The sequence below is a fragment of the Equus asinus genome, chromosome 6 (genome assembly GCF_041296235.1).
Source record: "Equus asinus isolate D_3611 breed Donkey chromosome 6, EquAss-T2T_v2, whole genome shotgun sequence".
Taxonomy (NCBI): Eukaryota; Metazoa; Chordata; class Mammalia; order Perissodactyla; family Equidae; genus Equus; species Equus asinus.
The window spans coordinates 20199092-20222506 of record NC_091795.1 but is presented as its reverse complement, the minus strand read 5'-3'; the positions used below and the strand labels follow the sequence as shown (position 1 = coordinate 20222506).

At 45.9% G+C, this 23415-nt stretch overlaps 1 protein-coding gene across 1 annotated transcript in view; it reads right to left on the bottom strand.

Moving 5' to 3' along the window:
• The window catches only part of MERTK (MER proto-oncogene, tyrosine kinase), a 101978-nt gene extending 80628 nt beyond the window's left edge, over positions 1-21350 (bottom strand). Inside the window, exon 1 of the mRNA XM_014852720.3 lies at positions 21141-21350. Coding sequence (XP_014708206.1) covers positions 21141-21201 — 61 coding nt within the window. The 5' untranslated portion in view covers positions 21202-21350. The remainder of the gene's footprint in view (positions 1-21140) is intronic.
• Positions 21351-23415: the final 2065 nt, after the last annotated feature.

The following is a 23415-nucleotide window of genomic DNA, read 5'->3' as shown; positions in this document are numbered from 1 at the left end:
GGGAAAACAGGACCATAATGGTGCCTGTTGGGTTGCCATTAGGAATAAAGGAGTCATTATGATGTCTGGCTCATAGTAAGCACTCAACAATGTTAGCTATTATTACTTTGATTATTTTCCCTTTTTATTGTGAATCAGTAAAAACCTGCCATGGTCTCAACTTGAGAACTCCTGATTTACATGGTTGGTACTGACAGTGGAACGACCACACATACTTGGTGAGGTTGCTGAGGTACGCACTACACAACTTGTGGGGAGCGGGTGTGGCCATTCACACAGCTGTCTGTGTAAATGGTGTTCTAGAGTTGTCGCCAGCCATATGCGAGGGCTCTGAATGATCATGGATAATGTGAAAAAGGCAAAATGAAAACCATTCCAAGGTTTTGGACTTAAGGGTCAAGGCAATGATGAGTTAGAAATGACTATTTAAGCTGCTAACTTTTCACTGTTTTGATGACTTCAATTGTATAACTTCAGCCTCCTTGTTTTTCCTCACAGAAGTAGAATACTTTAAAATTATTTTGTGGGGAGTGACGGTAGGAGGATGAGGGCAGACTAAAGATTTAAAAACTTTTGATTTTCATTAACATGTTCCTGTTAACTCAGCTTCAAGATGACAAAAGCACATGTGGCGGGCCTGTGTGATGATCACCATTTTGGAGACAATGTTTAGTCAGTGTGAGAGATGTATTAAAAAACCCACAATTGGAGACTTAACTAGAATCTGGTCCTTTCCACACAGCACACACGGAAAAGTGGGCTGACTCTGGCTGTAATTTACAAGAAATCTTCACCTTGCCCCTCCTACCTTCTTTTAAGGTCGTGTCTTCCTGTGGACTGGATAGCAGCTAAAGTGGGAATTTAACCTTACAAGTAAATGCAGCTAAGCAACCTTGAATAAATGGCCTCCTGCTCAGGTCCAAGAGTAACTGCCCAGGTGTTCCATCTGCCAACTCCAGGGAGCCACACTCATCCAGTCCTGGAGCTGCTGATGGAGTGACCCTGCCGTGTGCCATGTGTTTCCAATCACCACCAGCCCTTAACTAGATTCCAGTGCCAGCTTCTTAAAGACAGGGATCGTGTCTCCATCCCCTTCTTCCAGTGGCTGGCACAGGGACAACACCCTGGGTCATGGGTAGCAAATGTTTATTCACCCAAGAAACAAACGGGTTGGGTATACTGTCCCTTGTCCCGCATGGGCTTGCCTTGTTTTTCTGAACAAATTTGTCTATAGCTTCCTAGAAGGCTGGAGGCACTCTCTGAACCCAGCATGATGCACGGCATGGAGCTGATACGCAGTGAGCATCTGTGGAATAAATGGGTGTGATATGGGCAGGGTTCTGAAGGGTGAGAGGTGGTCCAGGCAGGGACACTGCTGTAGGGGGGAGTGGGACAGCTGTCATGCCTCTGAAGCAGCACATCTTCCACCAACCACACAGAGCCACAGCGATCAGACATTTAGGCACCTTAGTCTTTTAGACTCAAAATTGGCCAACTGGAGGATGCTAGCAAAGAGGCTATTTTCTGTGTGATCAGCTAGCGCATCCCACCCTTACATCCATGAATATTTGCTGAGTGCTTGCTGAGCATGCCTGATGGCAGGCGGGTTGGCCAGCAGCTCTGCAGTTAGAGAGCCAAGACCCATGCAGCCACCTGCTGCCCAAGACAGGACCTCAGGAAAGCTCTTTAACCTCTCTGCTCTCCTGCAAGGATAGAGTACCTCAGTGGGAGGAGATGATCAGAATTACTGGTCCACCAGCATACTCCACAGATATTGGCTGATGTTGTTGCTGTCTTGCACGTGAACCTGGGCCTGCTGCCCCCCGAAGGAGGAATTTCTGGGCTTTGTGGGAATGAGTGCTGAGATCAATCAGGGAGGTCCATCTCAGACAGTACATAGCGCCACTAGAGCAACGTAAATGCCAGCCTTGAATGAGAGAGAAAACACACTTCCGGCTTGTGATGGCCAGCGGGCTCTGGGCTCTCTGAACTTCTCTATGGCTGGCCTCTACAATCCTTTCCCAGCATGAGCTCCTTTAAAGTTCATTGAAGCCTCAGGATCACAGCCCAATGAGATACAGGAAGCAGCAGCAGCAGAAATGTCAAGTCCCAGGATAGCGGGAGACCCCCCAGGGTTTGGAAGGGGGCTGGAGAGCAGGCTGGCGAGCCCTGTTTTGTTCAACCCTGCCCTTGGGTGTTGTGTACCATCAGCTTGTTTTACAATCCCGGGTATCTGGGGACGAGGAGGAGAGTGCCTTGGCCGCGGTGGTGGAAGGGGTCCTCGCAATCCTCTGAGGGGCCAGCCACCGGGACCCACTTCCCCTGCTCTTTCCACTCTTTCTCAAACAAAAAAACGGACAGAGGCATCAGCCGAGCTCTCTCAAGTTCAACCTCAAAATCAAGAGGCCCAGAGGAGACTACAATAGAGTGAGGACTTCTCCTCGAACTCCTATGGGTTCTTGGCTTCCCATCCGAGGAGCAGATGTGGGGCAGAGGCAGCAGCCAGGCCAGGGGAGCAGGGACCAACCTGGCAGGGAGGATGCGTTTTGCTCAGGCGCTAAGGCTTCCTCTCCCGCCTTGATGCCGGCGGCGTGGCTTTGCTATCAAGCAGCCAGCGCGGTTGGGAGGAGAAAGGCCCCTTTCTGGGGCGGGTTTGCGGTTTACAGGAAGGCTTTTTGTATCCAGACTCCTATTTATGCCCTTATGCCCACGCCCCTGTCCCCCTCCGCTGCCGCGCCCTGAGTCCCCACCCAGGAGAAAGGGCGTATCGGGACTGGTGCCCCCCACCCCTGCCCCATTCCAGACGATGTTTGAATCACGCCCCTGAGTGGCTTCTCTGTCACCTAGGGTAAGACTCCGCCCCCTACGGCTGCTGGCTGAGGCCAAACACAATACAAACTTTCTATTTAACATTGTTTCACTTGAAGCAAACGTGATTGATAAAGACGTGATTGATAAGGATAAAATGCGAGTGATAAAGAGTAGCAATAATACTAAAGAGAGAAAATTTTTTAAACCTTCAACCAGAAATAACCAGACCTGATTGTTCCCAAACTGTAAGCGGTAAAATAAACATTAACTTCACTGGAATAAATGCCCTCCACCACTTGGAGAAAAATGGGGGAAAAAAAGGCCATTCGTGGGATGAAAGTGATTTCCTGGCCCTCCCATTGCGCCAAGTGGAGCAAAGTCCCGCAGGCGGACCCGGGGGAGCTGACCCCGAGAGAACCGGCCCTGGCAGGGGCTTTACTGGAAAGGAAGAGGAGTAAACAATCTGGCTGCTGTGCTTGGAGGGTCACAGCTGCGGTGTGACAGTGGAAAGGCGGGGGAGCCAGTGAAAACCCACTGAGATGCCTGCACAGAGTTGGCGGGTTGTGCCAGTGGCTCAAATTTTCCACATGGGCCCCAGTGGGCATAGGGTTGCCAGATAAAAAACAGGAGGCTCCAGTTACGCTCGAATTTCAGATAAATAACAAATATGCGGGACATACTTAGTCAAATAAATATAACTTAGTATGATTTAGCTGAAACCAGCTGGAGCCAGAGTACCAAGGAGTTCACTGTCGCCCTCCCACAGGCGGGCCTCCTGGGCGGAGAGCAGGGGGAAGATGAGTCTGCAGGGGCAAACAGGGATCCAGCCCACAGAGCAAGCTCTTCAGCCTCTGAGCCCTCACCTGGAGGGAGTGAAGGGGCTTGGACCTCTGAGCAAAAATGATGATAATCAGGGTGACCTCCGGCCACTTCCCCTGGTCCCCATACATTCTTTTGGGCTCAGGAGAAAAAAAGAAAAAGAGTAGAGCCCCACGCGTGTCTCCCCTTGGCCTCATGCACACACTTCAGAAGTAGGGAGTCCCTCATGTTCCCCTTCAGCCTGCATCCCACTTTTTGACTTGGGTATTTGACTTTTTCTTGGTAGAAATGTTTTGCAAAAGAAGCTTCCCAAAAAGACTGCAACCCTCAAGTCCTTTGTAAGCGGGCACCCATGCGACCAGAAAAGAGAGTTCCAGAATCGGACTGTGACTCTTTACCATCATCTTCCAACTCTCCACCATGCTCTCAATCTCCACTGGAATCTCCAGGGAAGTTTTTAAAGCTCTGATGCCCGGCTTTCCCCCAGAGCTTGAGTTTACTGGCCCCGGGTGCAGCTTTGGCATTGGAATGTTTAAAAATTTCTTCTAATGATTATAATGGGCAGTCAGGGTCAGACCCTCTATTCTAGGGAATGGATCTGGTGGCCAAAATCACCTGGGGCAGAGGGGGAGGGGGGCTCCTGAGGGTCCAGCCCAGGAATCCCCACACAGAAGGCCCAGGTTCGAATGCATGTAGCTTGGGGGCATGGTAAGAACAAGAACTCTGGAGTCAGAGGGGCAAGGGGGTAGCCCCAGCTCAGCCACTCAGAGGCCAGATGACCTTGTGCAAGACACTTGTCCATCTGAGACTCAGTCTCTCATCTGTAAAGTAAGACAGATAACACCCACTTCTCTCAGAGACAAGAGCAGAATACTGCACATAAGATGCTGTGCACACTGCTTGACATGCGCAGACATGCAATAAATGGCAGTCATTTTCATAACATGAAACATCTGATCTGTCTTATTTCAAAGGTGCAACTAGTCATGCCTGGACTACCAGTGCTGAACATATGGAACCAATTATGCTGGCTTAGACCATTCACCTCCTGCAGTGAAATATATATGTTTACTTAACCAAGGGGTTTCCTTCTCTTTCCCCTTTGGCAACATACCAAGTGTCACAGAAAGATTCTGAGGGAACATTTTCTGGCCAGATTTCACGAAGCAGCTTCCCCCCTCACCTCCCCATCCCCACCCCCCGTGCCCAGGGTAGTTTATCCCCAAGAACCAGATGTGACTTTCACAAGACCCAGAAGAGACCCTCAGTCTCCAAGTTTAACTACTCCATCACGCTGCCCCTAACACATGCCCTCTAGCCACCAACATCTGAAATCCTATTGATAAAAAGGTATTCTTTTAAGGAGAAAAATGTTTTCCTTTAAAATGTGACTATCTGGAAGACCAAACATTTTAGCAAGAATAGTTTGTCAGTCTTTCCTAAGTGACAGAGGGCAAAGAATTTCCTCCAAAAACAGAGTAGATGTACTTTTTTCTCTATTCCTCCCACCACATACACCAAAAAAACCACTGGACATCATATAGAAAACAAACCCTGAAAAGTGGACAGAAGGCAGACTGACTAAGGACCTCAGGACCCAAGAACAAGATGGTGATGAATTCTTTGGGTTTTCCTTTTGCCCCACATGTCCCAATTTGGAAATGCTAATAGGCAGAAACAACAACAACAAAAAAGCCTGTTCTCTCTCTTCTCTCTCAGTCAAAAGACCAAGAAAGGGGCAGCCCAGCAAGACAGAAGACTTTTAGACATTAAATGCTCTCCTCCAGTCAAACAATCCAGAAGAAACTATGGCTCCATCCCCACTCATGCCAGCAAAGGTCAAGTGGGGAGCCTAGACTTCCACCATTATCAGGCTGCAAAGAGGTGACACAACTATTCCACTGGGGTGATATCAGATAGGGCCAACTAGAGAGCTGGGATTTCACCTCCACTGGCAGGCGTTAGTAAAAGACCATGTGGGGAGCCTGGACTTCCACTCCCTCCTGGCATTAATGAGGCATCCCTCCTCGTCCCCACTGGGGTGGTATCAGAGGAGGCCTAGTGGAGAGTCAGGGCTTTCACTACTGTCCAGGGAGTCCTGCTTTCCCCCTGCCCTGGTGTCAGTGGAGATCAGGCAAGGAACAGTCTGGAATGTAATAAGGCCTTCTTACCCCTCCCAGCCAAGGAGGTATCAGTGGAGGCCTGGTGGGTAGCCAGAATTCCCACCCCACGTCCAACCAACAGTAATAAGGACCCTCCCACACTCAGATGTCAATGCAGGCTGAGTAGGGAAGCTAGAATTCTACCCCCACCAGGCAGTCAAGAGGGAGCATGCCCTCCTCCCCTGCCAGAGCAGTTCAAAGGAAACCAGGTGGAACAAAAACTTTAAATAAGACCCAGACTGTCATCATATAATACCGACAATGTCTAGGTTTCAATAAAAAATTTGACTTCAAATTGAATGAAATACCAAGACAACAGAGAATTATCCAAAAAAGCTATTAAAGAAAGAACCATAAAAATACTTCAACGAGCCATTACAAACATGAATCACATAAAACAACAGAAAGTTTCAGCAAAGAAATACAAAGTCTCAGTAAAGAAATAGGAGATATAAAAAGAACCAAATGAAAGTTTTTTAACTGAAAAATACAATAACCAAAATAAAAATTCAGTGGATGAGGGGCCAGCCTCACGGCTGAGTGGTTAAGTTTGCACTCTCCACTTCAGCAGCCTGGGGTTCGCTGGTTTGGATCCTGGGCACGGACCTACTTGCAGCTCGTCAGGCCATGCTGTGGCAGCATCCCACAGAGAACTAGAATGACTTACAACTAGGATATACAGCTATGTACTGGGGCTTTGGGGAGAAAAAAAAAAAAGGGAAGATTGGCAACAGACGTTAGCTCAGGGCCAATCTTCCTTACCAAAAAAAGTATTAAAAAAAAAGAAGAGAATCATAAGTTTTAAAAAAATTCAATGGATGGGCTCAACAGAAGAATGGAGGAGCAGAGCAAAGAATCAGTGAACTGGAAGACAGAACAACAGAAAATTATCCAATCTGAACAACAGAGAGAAGAGACTGAAAAACACAGGAACAGAGTCTCTGAAACTTGTAAGACTATTAGTAAAGATCTAACATTTGTATCATCAGAGTCCCGGAAGGAGAGGAGAAAGAGGGCAAGGCTAAAAAAGTACTTGAAGAAATATTGACTGAAAACTTCCCAAATCTGACAAAAGATATAAACCTACAGAATCAAACATCTGAGTGAACCCAAAATAGGACAAACTCAAAAAATATCCACACCAAGATACATCACAGTCAAAATTTTGGAAACTAAGGACAAAGAAAACAGTTTGAAAACCCTGAGAGAAAGATGACACCTTACCTATGGGGAAAAACAATTCAAATCACAGTGAATTTCTCATCACAAACCATGGAGGACAGAAGGAAGTGAGCCAACATTTCTTAAGTGCTGAAAGAAAAGAAATAACTCAGAATTTTTCAGGAATGAAGGAGAAATCAAAATATTCTCAGGTGAAGGAAAACTAAGAGAATCTGTCATCAGCAGACCTACCCTAAAAGAACAGCAAAAAGGAAATTCTCTAAACAGAAAGGAAACAATAAAATAAGGAAATTTGAATCATCAGGAGGGAAAAAAAATGTGGAAAGCAAAAATATCAGTCAATACAATAGACTTTCCTCCTCCTCTTGAGGTCTCCAAATTATGTCTGATGGTTGAAGAAAAATTTTAACACTGTCTGATGTGGTTCTATATGTGAAGAGGAAATATTTAAGGTAATTATGTTTTAAATGAGGGAGGGAAAGGGACTTAAAAGGAGGTAGGGATTCTGATAAACTGATAAAATATCAATACCTAATATATCAATAACTCCATTAACTATAAATGATCTAAATATATCTATTAAAAGACAGAGATTAGCAAAATGGATTAAAAAAACATAACCCAACTATCCGCTGTTTGTAAAAAGTTCACTCCAAATATAATGATAGGCAAGTTGCTCCCAAAAGGATAGAAGATGATATATCATTTCAATCATGTTTTAAACAGAAGAAAGCAGGCTGGCTACATTAATATCAGATAAAGAAAATTTCAAAACAAATGACCAGACACAGAAAAGCATATTATATATAATGATAAAAGAGACAATCTACCAAGAAGACATAGCAGTCTTAAATGAGTATGCACCAAAGCAAACCACTGCAAAATACATGAAACAAAAACTAACAGAACTGACAGGAGAAATAAACAAATCAACAATTATTGTTGGAGACTTCAACACTTCTCTCTGAACAACTGATTGAAGAACTATGCAGAAAATAAGCAAGGATATAGAAGAACTCAACAACACTGCCAATGAAAAGAATCTAGTCTATATTTATAGAACATTCCACCCAATAACAGCAGAATACACATTCTTTCCAAATGACGAGGGGATATAAACCAAGATAAACCATATCCTGGGCCATAAAGCAAATTTCAACAAATTAAAAAGAAAACTGAAGTCATACAGTTTGTGTTCTCTGACCACAATGGAAATAATTAGGAATTAATAACAGAAAGGTAAAAGGAAATTTTCTAAATACTTGTAAACTAAACTTCTAAATAATAGATGGATCAAAGAGGAAGTCTCAAGGGAAATTAAAAAAATACACTTAATGGAATGAAACTGAAAACACAACATACCAAAATTTGTGGGACACAGCTAACAGTGCTGAGGGGAAAATTTATAGTACTAAATGCATACAATGGAAAAGAGGAAAAGTCTCAAATCAGTAGTCTAAGCTCAGAACATAGAAAAAGAAGAGAAAACAAACCCAAAACAAGCAGAAGGAAGAAAATAATAAACATAAGAAACAAAATTGAAAAAAGAAAAGCAATAAAGTAAATCAGTGTAAGAGCTGGTTGTTTGAAAAGATTAATAAAATTGTCAAATCTCTAGCAAGACTGAGAAAGAAAAAAAGAGAAAACACAAATTACTAATACAGTATCAGGAATGAAACAGGGAATGTCACTATCAACTCTGCAGACATCAAAAGGATAGTAAGTAAATACTCTGAAAACTCTACACACAAATTTGACAACATAGAAGAAAGTGACTAATTCCTCAAAAAACACAAACTACTGTAATTCATCCAAAATGAAATCGATAACTTGAATAGCCCTATAGCGATTAAGGAATTTGAATTTATAATTTAAGGAATTCCCAAAAAACAAATTTCCAGGCCAAATGGTTTCACTGGAGAATTACACTAAATGCTCAAAGAAGAATTAACACCAATTCCACGTGATCTCTTCCAGAAAGTAGAAGAGGAGAGGGCATTTCCCAATATATGTTATGAAGCTAGTGTTGCCCTGATACCAAAACCAGATAAACACAGTATAGAGAAAGAAAACTACAGATCAACAACATCCTTCATGAATATAGATGCCAAAAATCCTTAAGAAAATATCAGCAAATAGAATTTAGCAAAATACAAAAAGAATTATTTACTACAATCAAGTGGAATTTATTCCACAGACAGAAAGTTGGTTCAACATATGAAAATTAATCAAGGTGATCCATCATCTAAACAGGCTAAAGAAGAAAAATCACAGAATCATATCAATCATCTAACGAAATTCAACAACCATTCAACACCCATTCATGATTTTTTCAAAAACTCTAAGAAAAATACAAAGACGGGAACTTCTTCAACTTGATAAAGAGCATCTACAAAAAACCAACAGCTATTATTATACTTCATGGTAAAAAACTGAGTTCTTTCCTCCTTAGATTGGGAACAAGGCAAGCATGTCTGCTTTCCCCACTCTTAGTCAACATAGTGCTGAAAGCTCTATCCAACGCAAAAAGGAAAAAGAAAAAAAAGCAAAAAAAGAAATAAAAAGCATCAGAAAGCAAGAAATAAAAGTCGTTATTTGCAGATATGACTGTCTTCATAGAAAATCCCACAGAATCTCCAAAAACCCTCCTTAGAGGTAAGTGATTTCATCAAGGTCACAAGATACAAGATAAACATACAAAAATTATTATATTTCTATATATTAAGCAATGAACACATCGATATTGAAGTTAAAAATATAATACCATTTATAATCACTCATAAATAATGACATACTTAGGTATAAAGCTAACAAAGCACATACAGAATCCTATCCTGAAAACTACAAAACACTGACAGCAGAAATGAGAGAAGATCTAAATAAATGGAGAGACATACTATGTTCATAAATTGGAAAACTCAACACAGTACAGATATCAGTCTTCCTCAAATTGATATACTGATTGTGGTATAATAAAAATATATTTGGTCTTTGTCCCCAGTTCCTGACACAGAGCTCCTAAAACTCTTGGAATTTCCTGGGTAATAGGAGCGTGTTTTGTTATTTATAATGAGCCCCTCTGGAACACATCTGCATCTATGCTAATGAAGTGACTCAGGGTAGGGCTCCTAGATAGCTTCAGGATGGGGCTGCTCACCAGAATAACCAACCATGGAATTAGAGGGTTAGAACTTTCTGTCCCATCCCCCAACTCAGGGGAGGATAGAGGGGCTGGAAATTCAGTATAATCACTAATGATCAGTGATTTAAACAATCATGCCTATGTAATGAAACTCCATAGACAAACCATAAACAACCAGGCTTGGGGAGCTTTGGGTGGGTGAACACATGGATGTGCTGGGAGAGTGGTACACCCTGAGATGGCAGTGAAAGCTCTCAGTCCCTTCCCCCATACCTTGCCTTGTGTATCTCTCCCATTCGGTTGTTCCTGAGTTGTATCATAATAAAAGTGTAATCATTAGTGCTTCCCTGAGTTCTCTGAGTCATTCTAGTGAATTATCAAACTCGAGGAGGGACTGAGGTCATGGGGATCCCTGAGTTACAGTCGGCTGGGCAGAAGTGTGGGGAGCCTGGACACTCCATTTGAGCTGGTATGTGAAGTGGGGTGCGGTCTTATGGGACTGAGCCCTTAATCTGTGGGGTCTGTGCCAACACTAGGTAGTTAGTGTCAGAATTGAACTGAATTGTAAGATACTCAGTTGATGCCAGATAACTGGACAATTGGTTGTTGTTGAAACAATGTATTTGGTGTCAGAAGAAAACCACACACAGATTTAATACAATTCCTGCCAAAATCACAGGAAGAGTTTTTTGTAGATATAGACAATATATTTCTAAAATTTGTGTGGAAAGGCAAAGGAACTAGAATAGCTAAAACAGTTTTGAAAAAGAAGAATAAAGTGGGAGGAATCAGTCTATCCAATTTCAAAACTAATTACACAGCGACAACAATCAAATCGTGTAGTATTGGCAGAGGGTGACACACACAGAGATCAATGGAACAGAGGACAGAACCAGAAAAAGACCCACACAAATGTACTCGACTGCTTTTTTGGCAAAGGTCAAAAGCAATTCAAGGAAGCAAAGAAAGCTTTTTCAACTGATGATGCTGGAGGAAGTGGATATCCATGGGCAAAAAAATGAACTTTGACCTTATTGAGTATCTTCCACCTTATTCAAAACTGAACTCAAAATGGGCCACAGATTTAAATGTAAAACATAAAGTATAAAACATTTAGAAAAAATCTTCCAGACCTATGGCTAGGCAAAGTGTTCTTACGCTTGACACCAAAAGTACGATTCATAAAAGGAAAATCTGATAAGTTGGACTTGCATGCGTCAAAATTAAAAATGTTTGATCTGCAAAAGACCCTGCTAAGAGGATGGAAAAACAACTACAGACTAGGAGAAATCATTTGCAAACCACATATCTGACAAAGGACTACCATCTAGAATATTAAAGAGCTCTCAAAATTCAAGAGTAAGAAACAACTCAATTAGAAAATAGGCAAAGACATGAGGAAACATTTCACCAAGGAGGATATACGGATGACAAATATGTTCATGAAAGTGTTGAACATCATAAGCCCTTAGGGAAATGCAAATTAAGACCACAGTGTGGTATCACCACATACCTATCAGCATGGCTAAAATAAAAAATAGTGACATCACCAAATGCTGGAGAGGATGTGTCATTACAAGGGCTCTTAAAATGGGGAGACGAAGGCACAAGAGTCAGTGTCAGAGTGATGCGGTGTGAGAAGGACACGACCCACACCTGCTGGCTTTGAAGATGGAGGAAGGGGCCCTGAGCCAAGGAATAGGGGCAGCTGCTAGAAGCTAGAAGAGGCAAGGAAACAGATTCTCTCCTACAGCCTCCTGAGGGGAACAAAGCCCTGCAGGTACCTTGATTTTGACCCAGTGAGACCCATGTCACACTTCTGACCTACAGAACTGTAAGATAATATGTTTTGTTGTTTCAAGCAACTAAGTTTCTGATAAGTTGTCATGGCATAAAATGGAAAACTAATACAGTATGATTGCATTTACATAGCATTTTTGAAATGACAAAACTATAGAAATGGAGAACAGATTAGTGATTGCCAGGGGATGAGGAGGTAACAGGGCAGGAGGGAAGTGGGAGTGGCTATAAAAGGGCACCTGCAGGATCCTTGTGGGGATGGAAGTATCCTGCATATAGACCACATCCATGTCAATATCTTGCTTGTGATACTGCACTACAGTTTTCTAAGATGTCACCCACTGGGGGAAACTGGATAAAGGGTACGTGGGAGCTCTCTATACTATTTATTAGAAAAAGTATGAGAATCTAAAATTACTATTTATATAAAACTTTATAACATGTGCATGGCAGCTGCTGCTACTGTCCTGCTCAATGGTCATTCCCCTAGTGTGAAACTGTCTTTTGTCCTTCCTACTTCTTTCTGCTTGGAATACAAGTGAAATGCCCAGAGGTACAGCAGCCATATGGAAACAACAGCTCTAGAACAAGACACTAAAGACAGCAGAATAAAAGAGCCATGAAGAGCCAGGTCCCTGACCCTATCATGGAGCCTCTATTGCAACCCTAGCCTGGCTGCCTTCAAGCTGCTGGTTATACGAGAGAAAGACTTCCCTCTCGGTTAAGCCACTGAAGTGAGGTTTTCTGTTACATGCAGCCAAATGTAAACCCTAACTAACATGGTATAAACAACACCATAGAGTGTTACCAATACCATAATGTGTGGCCAAAGGATAAAGAGATGTCTGGGAACTAAAACACCTAATGTGGGGTAGTGGTTTTCTCTGGGGGGAGGGAGAGCAATGGGGGACTTCAACTCTATTGCTAATGTCTGATTTCTTACGCTGAGTGGTGAGTACAGATGTCGCTTTTATTATCTTTTATATTTTTTTGTGTATCCTAAATGTTTTACAACAACATTTGAATATAAAGAAAAGAGAGTAGGTGCTGAAGAAAAAATGTAATGGTAAAAAGATGATAACTAAATGGCAAGCAATAGGATATACTGGAGTATATGCAGAAGCCACTGGTGTTAAACTCACTGGGCCTGACCTTGTTTTTCCAAAAGGGCCTGACGTGGCCACTGAGCATATCTGCTTTAAGCATTTGCTATGTCCCAAAGACAAGAACAAATGCCCTTAGGATAAAGACGCAACTTCCCCCACATTGGCATTTCCTTAAGGATAAGCATCTCTAGGCTAGGAACTGATTGCTTTGCTAACCCTGGACCACTCAGCTCGAGACAACAGACAGGCTACCTGCTGTGTCCACCAAGACAGCAGACCTACCACCTGCTGTGTGAATTGCTATGCCAGCAGAGCAGTCTCGTGACTGTTGTAAAAGGGACATTCCAATCATATGTGATATATGCTCTTTGACGGTACATAACCACTCTGTACACCCCACTTCTTTGGTGCCCTTCCTTCCTCGGGGAACTAAGGACCCAGGCTAGTTCTCAGATCTGGCTCATAAGAAACTCACCTCAATTTTGATTTATAGATTGGTTATGGATTATTTGCGTCGACAAAAAGAAAGGCCTTTCTATTTACTCGTTGGCCCACCTGATAAGAATGATGGACTCCTTTCCGCAAGCAGCTCACAGAAATGACCTGAACCCTCCTTCCACCTGTAGCTGCTAAAATCAAAAGGGCACCTGGCATGAGGAATCGTCCAGCCCCACAGTCCTCAGCCTGGTCCAAGACTCGCCACCTTCCTTGGATAAACATAACTATCTTATTCCTACCCTTAGTGGCCAGGTTCCGATACACGCCCCTCAGGGGGATGGGGCGCAGGGGGCAGTCTGAGGCACCATACCCCTCCTGAAGAATCAGACACTCTGGATGAGTGGACTGTAACAGGAGATGTGGCACAGAATGGCCTGGACCCACACAGGACAGGGTCGCACTCCAAAGACTGAGTCCACAGGTCCTGGGTAGGGCCTGGGCTTATGCCGTTTGGAAAAGCTCCTAGTTGACTTCTTCCTTGTCCTCCCAGCTAAAATGCTTAGCAGCTTTATATTCTACAATTTATATTACAAAATATTTTTTTTATTTCCAAATATAAAATTACACCATAATATTGAATGAATAGACTTTTAAAAATGACATCATTCGCTCTACCCCCTGGGGATTCTGCTGTGCACCCTGGGGAGACGTGCCCTACTCCAACCAGCCCAGAAAGACTGATTCAAACATCCCCCCAGAACCCAGGAGTCCACGCTCCCTGCAAATTTGACAGTAAGAGCTCATAACTTGTTTGGGCAGGTCCAGTGTTCTCAGAAATACACCTCTGTGTTTCTAGACTATTCTACTGCCCCAGACAGAGCTGGAGGGAGTACTCACAGAGGCACAGACAGCCCAGGCAGCAAGAAATGGCAGCTACCCACAGTGAGGAACCCACTGGCATGACTTGTTTTTAAGAAATACCCGGCATTGCCTCTGGTCCCATTTCTAGGCTGATGCCTGAGGACACTCACAGCCAGAGCAGGTCCAGGGGTGGGGACAGGGGTCAGGGGTCACACTCATGCTAAGGCACTGTGTCTAGAACCGCACTGTGAGAAAGCGTCCCACTTTCAAATGGAATCCCCTTCAGATGGAGTCTGTTTTCTGCCCAGAAGGGACCCCAGAATCACCTATCTGCCCTTCCATTTGATCAATGCGGATTTTCAGAAGGATGAAACACCATACCCCTGGCGCCCCTGCATGTTAATATCAAAACTGGGATGAGAATTTCCATCTTTGGACTCCCAAAGCGGTAATTTTTGTTAACTAATGCTTTAGATGTAATGTTAAATCTAACAAGCTTCCTTTTTCCTCTGCCCCAAAACTTTCAAAGAACATTGTTTTCCATCAACAAATCTTCAAATCACGTGCCAGAACTGCAAAAAGGCTTAAAGGCTGGTTTCACTTCCTGAGTGGAGGCAGCCTGCCACGAACTGCACAGCCTCCAAATACAGGCAACACTGGGAGCCCATGAATATTTACTGCCTCACTGTGCATTCACTAAGTGGGGCCGGGCCAGAACACAACTTTCAGCAAGTTTGAGTCTATGTTCTAATATTCTCCACCAAGACAGCCTGTTCTCACTGGTAAAAAAGATCATTTTCAAAAACCATAATGAGGCCAGTCTACTATTAGAAGCTTAACAAGCCCCAAGGCTTAAAATAGCAAAACAACCCCTTCTCCAAAATAAACAAGGCTTTCCTTTGTGCGTCTAAGGAGAGGCAAGACCACGGCTAAGGCAAATTCTAAGACGTTTACTGTCCCTGAATGCTGAGGAAATTGGAGCCCCCCACCAAAGCAGATTACACAAAAGGGGATCTGCTCCAGAGCATTTGCCTGATTGTCAAGTGCCAACCTGAGACTCAAATCCTGAGGATGGGCTCCCTCTCCGAGGGAGCTAGGACAGAGCACTAACCCCGTGACCATCAGATCTGGCTGGGGCCTTGGCTTACTCCACAGACCCTAGACAGAACCTTGGAGGGGACCAACTGAGAAGAGAAATATCTGAAAGACACCGTTAATGACTGAGGACCCGGAGACACATAAATGCATAAAATTTGCTGCCACAAAAATCTATATATTGAGATACGAAATGAAATGAGTTTTCTCCAGGCATAAGTCTCTCAAATACGCTTAGCTTTTGGTGTAGAACTTCTCATATATGATCTTGGTCCAAACATAAAGTCAACATCTGTCCCCTCTCTCTCTCTTTCTCTCTCTCCCCCTCTGCTCCTTCCCCCACCCTCTGCCAACCCCAAGACTCATGGAAAATCCATTTTACCATTAAGTAGAAGAAACAATGACAGTGGCTGAAATGGGCAAAGGGAAGAAATAAATAAAATGCTTTAGAATTGAGCGTAGGTTTCTCAATGAAATGTTGGCGGCACAATCAGCCTTTCTCTCTTTATCACTTTAAAACCGGGGCAGGAGGAGGCGACCTGGACATGGCAGCCTAGGGCTTCACCCAGGGGCCAGGCCCACTGGATCCTGCTGCCTGACAGAGGCCAGAGAGTAAGAATGGCACAGTTACTAAGAAGGATGGCTGCCCAGCTACTTGAGGTGCAGCTGAGGGCCAAGCTGCGAGGTCTCACACAACTCGGAACAACAGGTCAGAAGACCCTGGCCCTCTGTGTTAAGAACCTTCCATATAGTTGAACAGCTACAATTCAGACCAAGAAAATGAAGGCCTAGGAGGGGGACGGGGCCAGATTGGCAGGTCTCAGTCTCCTGCTCTCCCAGAGGGGCCCTCGGATCCTCATGGAATTCTCAACCCCTACCAGGCTGCATTTTCAGCATTTTAGCTGGAGGCAGGAGGGCCGGACAAGGCAGAGGTGAAGACAGGGAGCAGGTGACTTTCTAGTGTGGGATGAGCAAAAGCCCAGAGTGCAGGATGCAAGGAGGCAGGGCTCCCCTCAGGGTGCCTGGGGGCTGCGCATACCCGCCACTGGCTAGAAAGGATCCAGGAGCCAGGAGTGTGCCCAGGGCCCCCTGCCTGTTCCATTTGCTAGAGGACGGCCTGCACATGCACACTCAGACATGTACACAGAGCGTAACCTAAGAAACAAAGGCTCACGTGGCAGCCACTGCCGCCAAAAGGCTTCACTAGGGAAACGTAGTTTTAGCAGGTAAAAAGGCAAGGGACTTTCAAGATGTTTATGATCAAAAAACCAAAACCAAAACAAATACAAAAACAAAGCCACACCCACTCTGGAGTAGAGTTATATGGGAAAAGTTAAGCAGGAATTGGACTTCATTTTTATACCTTCCTGAGAGGCACATGACAGGAAGCTATTCCTGTACTATGCTCTAAGGCTGAATTCAACACAGGAAGGCAATGGGGGGGGGGGTGGTCAGGGCAGGCCCCGGCTCATCCAACAGCGTGGGTTTTACTAGCAGAATGCCTATGGAGCAAAATCCTAAAGAGCCACAGCAAGGACTTCAGTGCTCTGGGCCAGAACCCATCACAGCTTCACTAAACTGCCATGAACAGTGGCAGGGGCCCCCAGGGCTGCCCTCATATTTCAAGTTGCAATTTAGGATACTTTTCCATGAGAAAAGAAGAATCTTCTCCCCTGACACCTTTTGTCTAGGAAAAGCAATTACGCCAAAATCTGAGTGCAGAAGAACAGAGGGGAACCATTGGTAATAATGGCTAATATTTTTGGAGCACTTACCATGTGCCATTAGCTCATTTCATCCTCCCAAGAGTTCCACTGTACCAGAGAGGAAACTGAGGCCCAGAGAGTTAGCCACCCTCCATGGGGCCCCCACAGGCCAGCCAGGCTGGACGTGAAGCAGGGCTTGCTGGCTGGCTGCTCAGCCCCTGAGCTGAAGCCTCTGTTAACATTTCCATTCCCATTCCAAGAAGTACACATGGTGAGCCTACTTTTTTTCAGTTTTTATAACAATTAACTTCCTGCTGAGATGCATCCCAACCCAGAGCCATGTGCTTGGGTTAAAGTTAAGTTAGTGACAATGGGCCAAAGTCAAGGGGCTCAGGGTCACAACTACCTGGGCTGATATCAGACAACCTGCCCCTGGTTCAAGAGTAGCTAAAACTGTGTTTTTAACATGCAAACTCAGCTTCTGACTTTTTTCCTAGTTGGAATAGTTAAGAGAATATAAAATATGTTAATATTGCCATATTGGGGTTAACATAGTCCCCAAATCTATCTTCTTTCAATGTCCTAACTTTTCTAGTAATGAAATCATTTTGGCGTCAAAGCAAAATAAAAGATTGTTTTCTATCCACCAAGCCCCGAGCACAAGGGAGGGGAGCTGCAGCAATTCTGTTTCTGGAAAAGCCAGTAGGAAGAGGGAAGGGGGAGGAGCACATGGCGAGACCCGCAGAGGCCTGGTTCTTTGATACTATCCACAGATACTCACCCAGCACCTGAAACAGGCTACGTGCTGTGCCATTTACTGTCAGGTAGTGATAAGCATTATCAGGAAATTAAATGTAACAGAGAGAGAGAGAGTGTGTGTGCAACCTTGCCTGGGGGTGGGAGTGAGGGAAGGCCTCTTCAGGAGACCATCCAAGCTGAAACCCAAATGACAAGAAGCAGCCAGCATGCAGAGATCTTGAGGAAAAGATTCCAGCCAGAGAGAACCTCCACACAAAAGTGCTAGAAAGAAGACACTGTGGCTGGAGCAGCACGAACAAGCAGGGAGCAATTGGAAATGAGTCAAAGGGAGTGGGAGGCCCTGCGAGTCCTTGCAAACCCTGGTAAGGAATGGGAAGCCACTGGAGGATTTTAAACAAGGGGACAACACAATCAGATTCATCTTCAAAATCTCGTTCTGGCTATTATGTGGGAAGCAGGATAACACATGTGGGATCATTGGCAGGTGGGGGGAAATCCATTTAAACCAAGGTTGGGGCTTCTCTACCTGGCATCATGTTCCCAATTCACAGACATCTAAAGAGTCAACCTGTTAATAACCAGGCTGGTCCCTGATTCACTTTCTTAAAGTGCTGAGTGGAACACAAATATTTAAAAAATTAACCACAGGGTCCGGCCCCAGTACCCATCAGAGATGGTTATTTGTGTTCCACTCAGCACTTTAAGAAAGTGAATCAGGGACCGGCCTGGTGGCACAATGGTTAAGTGCGCACATTCCGCTTTGGCAGCCCGGGGTTCACTGGTTCGGATCCTGGGTGTGGACATGGCACCACTTGGTACGCCATGCTGTGGTAGGCATCCCACATATAAAGTAGAGGAAGATGGGCATGGATGTTAGCTCAGGGCCAGTCTTCCTCGGCAAAAACAGGAGGATTGGCAGCAGTTAACTCAGGGCTAATCTTTCCCAAAAAAAAAAGAAAAGAAAATGAATCAGCATTATTTTTAAAAAGTGCCCTGCACACTTCCAAAAAGCATTTGAGGCCATTGTGATAAAGCCCATAAGCAACAGGACAACTAAAGTTCTCCCTGGGAAAATGTCTATAATATACGGTAATATGAGTTACAGCATCAGTTGGAGAGAGAAACACAAACAATGAAGAATTTTAAAAGCCCAATTTGTTCTAAGGGTTGAGTTTAAATGCACTCATGGCTTCATCACGGGCTGAGTCCTTCACTTTTATCCACTTTTCTATTTCTCCTCCTTGTCCTCTCCCCTGCCTACCAGCCAGCCACTCTTTTCCTGGTTTTCTTGCTCACTGGCACCCCCATCAGAGACTGAGCAGAAAGGATGGACTGGAAAGCCTGGAAATGCCCCTGGGTCAGCAGTTTCAGTTCTCTGTGCGAGTCTTTGTGGGATGGTGTTTGTTTGCATGGGGTTGGTGGCAGGATTCCTGGGTTAAAGTGATGCGTAAATTTTAATCATGTATCCATTCCTCTAAGGTGTAGAGTCAACACACATTCCACCCTGTCTTTCTCTCTCTCTCTTTCCTGTCTGCTAAGCAAACCACTTGCACCCACAATATGCAAAATTAAAATCTTAAAACTACATTTTAATCTCTTCCTATTGCACTCTTACCTCTGCTCCAATTCTGCCAGTGAGAATCCCATTCTTTAGCTTTTCACAAGGTAAGAGGTAACACCGTCAGACATCTCACAGGTAAGTGTAAGATAAAAAACAAAAGGCAGAAGAAGAAACATTGGAGAAATGTTTCATTCTTCCTGCTGGGGCAATTTTAACAGACCTTTTATGATTATCTGACTAAACCTGATTGTCAGCTACAAAATTTTTTATTTCAGCTTTCAAAATTTTCGAAAAAGAAAAACTCCATTTTTTTACCATCTTACACCAAAACTATTGTTTCCGTTACTTTCCCATAATTTTCACCACATTCACTACCTCCAACACCTCGCTAGTAGCAAAATCTAACAGATTTACTGCAGATTATGAAAAGTGGAGCTGGCTAAACGCTGAGGGATTTCAGGGTTTGGGGGAGTGGAGAACAGAACTGTTTTAGTCCTTTGTTTGGTTTTGGATTTTGATGTTTGTTTCAAATTGCTGTGTTGCCCCAAATTATCAATAGCTTTTCTAATTCCCAAACGGACCTGCCACCAACTGCTTAAGATTTCATTTGAGCAACTGAGATTTCAAAGGAAAACTTCAAAGGAAGAAACTTTCTATAAATTGCTTACTATAAATTGAACTTTCCAGGCATTCTTTAAAAAACATCTTTATAATAGGTGAAAGCTACTCTGCCTTATTCATGGTCAAAAGAGACAAAAATCACATGCTAAGTGGTAATAGAAAATTTTTAGTTAAGCAAAAATGCCTGGGATGTGTTTATTTAGAGTATCTTATTTTTTCTCTTTCTTTTTCTTTTTGGTAAAGCCTGGTTAAGAAGGGTCCAGCTCCCTTAAGAAACGCATCAGCGATCAAACTTCTAGCCTGTCATCACTTCCCTCCAAACAAGCTGTCGATGCAGAATGGGACCTGCCTTACCTTGCCTCCACTTATCAATCCAGCATCTTATTCTGGAATGCCTGTTGCACTATTTGGCAGAACTGAGATAAACCTAGACCCTGTCCAAGCACATTACATTCTATTCAGCAATAACAGAGGTGAAAAGAATGCTTCCCCGTTTTCCAGGGGCCCCGCACTCACAGGGTGTCCCTACAAAAGGGTGCTAATATTGCCCATAAGGACCCAGTGGGAGCCGCTGGGACCCCCGTCTCTCCCCAGCCGACTGCCGGCGTTGGTGGATCGCAGCACCGGGGGCGTGACCCCCACTCCCGCAGCGTGCTCGTCTCCGGGCGCGCGTCCCTCGAGAGACAGAGTCTGCGGCTCCCAGAACTCCCGCCGGAGCAGGAGTCCAACCACGCGACGATGTCTAGAAAGTTTTCGGCGCATTCCCAACCGGACCTGCCACCAACGTTCCTCTCGGCCGAAAACTTCGGGACTTGCAGCGTTCCCGGCCGAGCTCGATGTCCTCCTCTGCGGTAAAGGGGGGTGCCCACTGCTACCCGGCTTCTCGGGGACGCCTACCCACGACCCAGCCTGAGTGCCCTGTCACTGGGCTGGTGGGTGCCCCTGCGCTCCACTCCCGGGCACCGCTGGGCGGCGGGAGGTGTTTGCAAACCTGCCCAGCAGCCGGCGCGCTCCCTCCTCGAGCTCCGGGCCGCGAGCCCCCGGCCCCGCGCCTGGCCCCCGGCCCCGCGCGCTCACCTCCTCTCCAGAACGCGGGGAGGAAGAGCCAGGGCAGAAGCAGCAGCAGGGCCTGTCCCATCCTGGGGCCGCGGATCTGGAGATTCTCTCCGGACCGACGGACAGATGGACGTCCTGAACCTGCCGCGGCGCCGGCCAAGCGCGCCAGCGAAGCAGCCTGGTCCGGGAGGCCTGGGCAGCCAGCGCCGGAGTGGCGGGACCGAGCCGCGGCGGGAGGAGCTGGGGGCTGGAAGGGGCGGGCCGGGGGCCGAGCCGGGGCCGACTGGGGCTGGAGGGGAGGGGCGGGCTGGCGGCTGAGTCCACAGGACGGAGCCCGCTGGGGTGGGGAGGGGGCGGGAAGGAGGACGGGAGGGGCGGGCCGCGAAGGGGAAGGAAGGGGCCGGGGCTGGACGGGAGAGGCGGGGAGGGGCGGGCCGGGGCCGAGCCGGGGCGGACCGGGCTGGGGGAGGGAATCGGAGACCTGTAGAAGGGAGGGAGGGCCGAAGGTGGGGAGGAGAAAGGGGCCCAGGTCTCTGCGCGGGCCCGCTGTCCAGCACGTGGGGGTGGGAGGGGAGAGGGAGGAGACCAGGTTGGAGAGGAGTGGACGGCACCCGACGCAGCCGCCACACCTACGAGGAGGGTCCAGCAGTTGGGGTGCCGTGGCGACTCCTCCGTCCAGGCGTAGCGGACGCGGAAAACCCAGGCAGCAAGGCTCCCAAAGGCTAGGGCCACCGCGGCCCCGCTCCGTGCTGAGCGCCCCCTGGGTGCTGCCAAAGGTGTGAGAGCCCGCCCGGCGTCGAGGAGTTCTTTGCCTCCTGGGGAGCGGTTCTTGGGGAAGAAGTCTTTGCTGGGCCCCGTTGAAGAGTCAGAGAGAGGTGAGGCTTGTGGAGGGAGATGAACCTCACCGAAAAACTGCAGCGCAGGATTGGAGAGAGACGGCTCTGCAGCAGAGAAAGTTAGTCATAGAGGAGATCTAAGCCGCTTTTACCAATAATCGCAACAAGTTACATTTATATACATTCTTACTTAAAGGAAACATTTTTAATGTGAGCCTTTCACAACGTGAGCCAGATCATGCCATTCCTTGCACATAACTCTGAAAACTCTACAGTGGTTCCTGCTTTCTCGCTGCATAAGAGCCAAAGTCCTACCTGTGGCCTACAAGGTCCTCCATGACCTGGAGCACCCTTTCCTCTCTGACCTCATCTCCTTGCTCCACTGACATCCATGCTGGTTTCTTGTCAAGCAGTGTGTGAGCCCTAGGCTAGCTGGCCTCTTCAGGTAGATTTGGCTCTAAGGAGACAACCAGCCCAAATAATTTGGACAGGTTATTACTTATACTGACAGCAAAAGCAAAATCAGCATGGTGTCCGCTCCTTGAGTCCATAGCCCCACATGGTGACACCAAGCCAGAGGGGCCAATGAAGAGACATGAGCAGTGGGCGGCTCTGCTGCTAAGCAACCAACTCTAAGCTGCAGCCAAGCAGTTTTATAGACTTACACAGGAGCCTGAGGCTGTATCCTTGGGGGAAGGGGGAGTCATGGAGGGAAGACGACGGAAAGTCCTGTGCTCAACTGAAAATATAGAGAAGGAAGAAAAACAGCCTTGCAGCCATCGCCCACAAGATAGGGATATGAAACTGGCTCCCAATAGCTGCTCACCAGGCTTACCTCCCCTTGCTCCAAGGGGAATCATAGGGCAGTCCACCAAGACTTGGGCGAGACTGCAGTCCGGCCTTGCCCACATGCCTGTGTGGAGATGTGCCAGGTCGCCAGGTTGTCTCAGCAGAGCAGCTCTCCTATAGCCTTCTTGCTGTTGCTCATAGACACCAGGTACTCTTCTACCTCAGGGGTTTGCACTGACTGTTCCCTCTACCTGGAAGGCTCTTCAGCCAGTCTCACACCCTCTCAGTTAACTCTCCTCCTTCAAATCTTTGCTCAAATCTCACTTTCTTGATAAGGCCTTCCTTGTATAAAACTGTTCTAGTTATCTCTTGCCGTGTGACGTACCACGCAAACAGTGGGGGTAAACAGCAGCAGTTATATTAGATTCGTGGATTCTGGGTCTGAGATTTGTACAGGGCACAGGGATGGTAGTTTGACTTTGCTCTTTGATCTCTGCTGGGATCTTAGGCTAGGGACTAGAGTCATCTAAAACAGGGGTCAGCCAACGGCAGCCTGCAGGCCTATTGCCTGTTTTTGTAAATAAGTGTTATTGGAACGCAGCCATTCATGGGCTTATTCTCTCTGGCTGCTTTAGGGCTATAGCAGCAGGGTCGAATAGTTGTGACAGAAT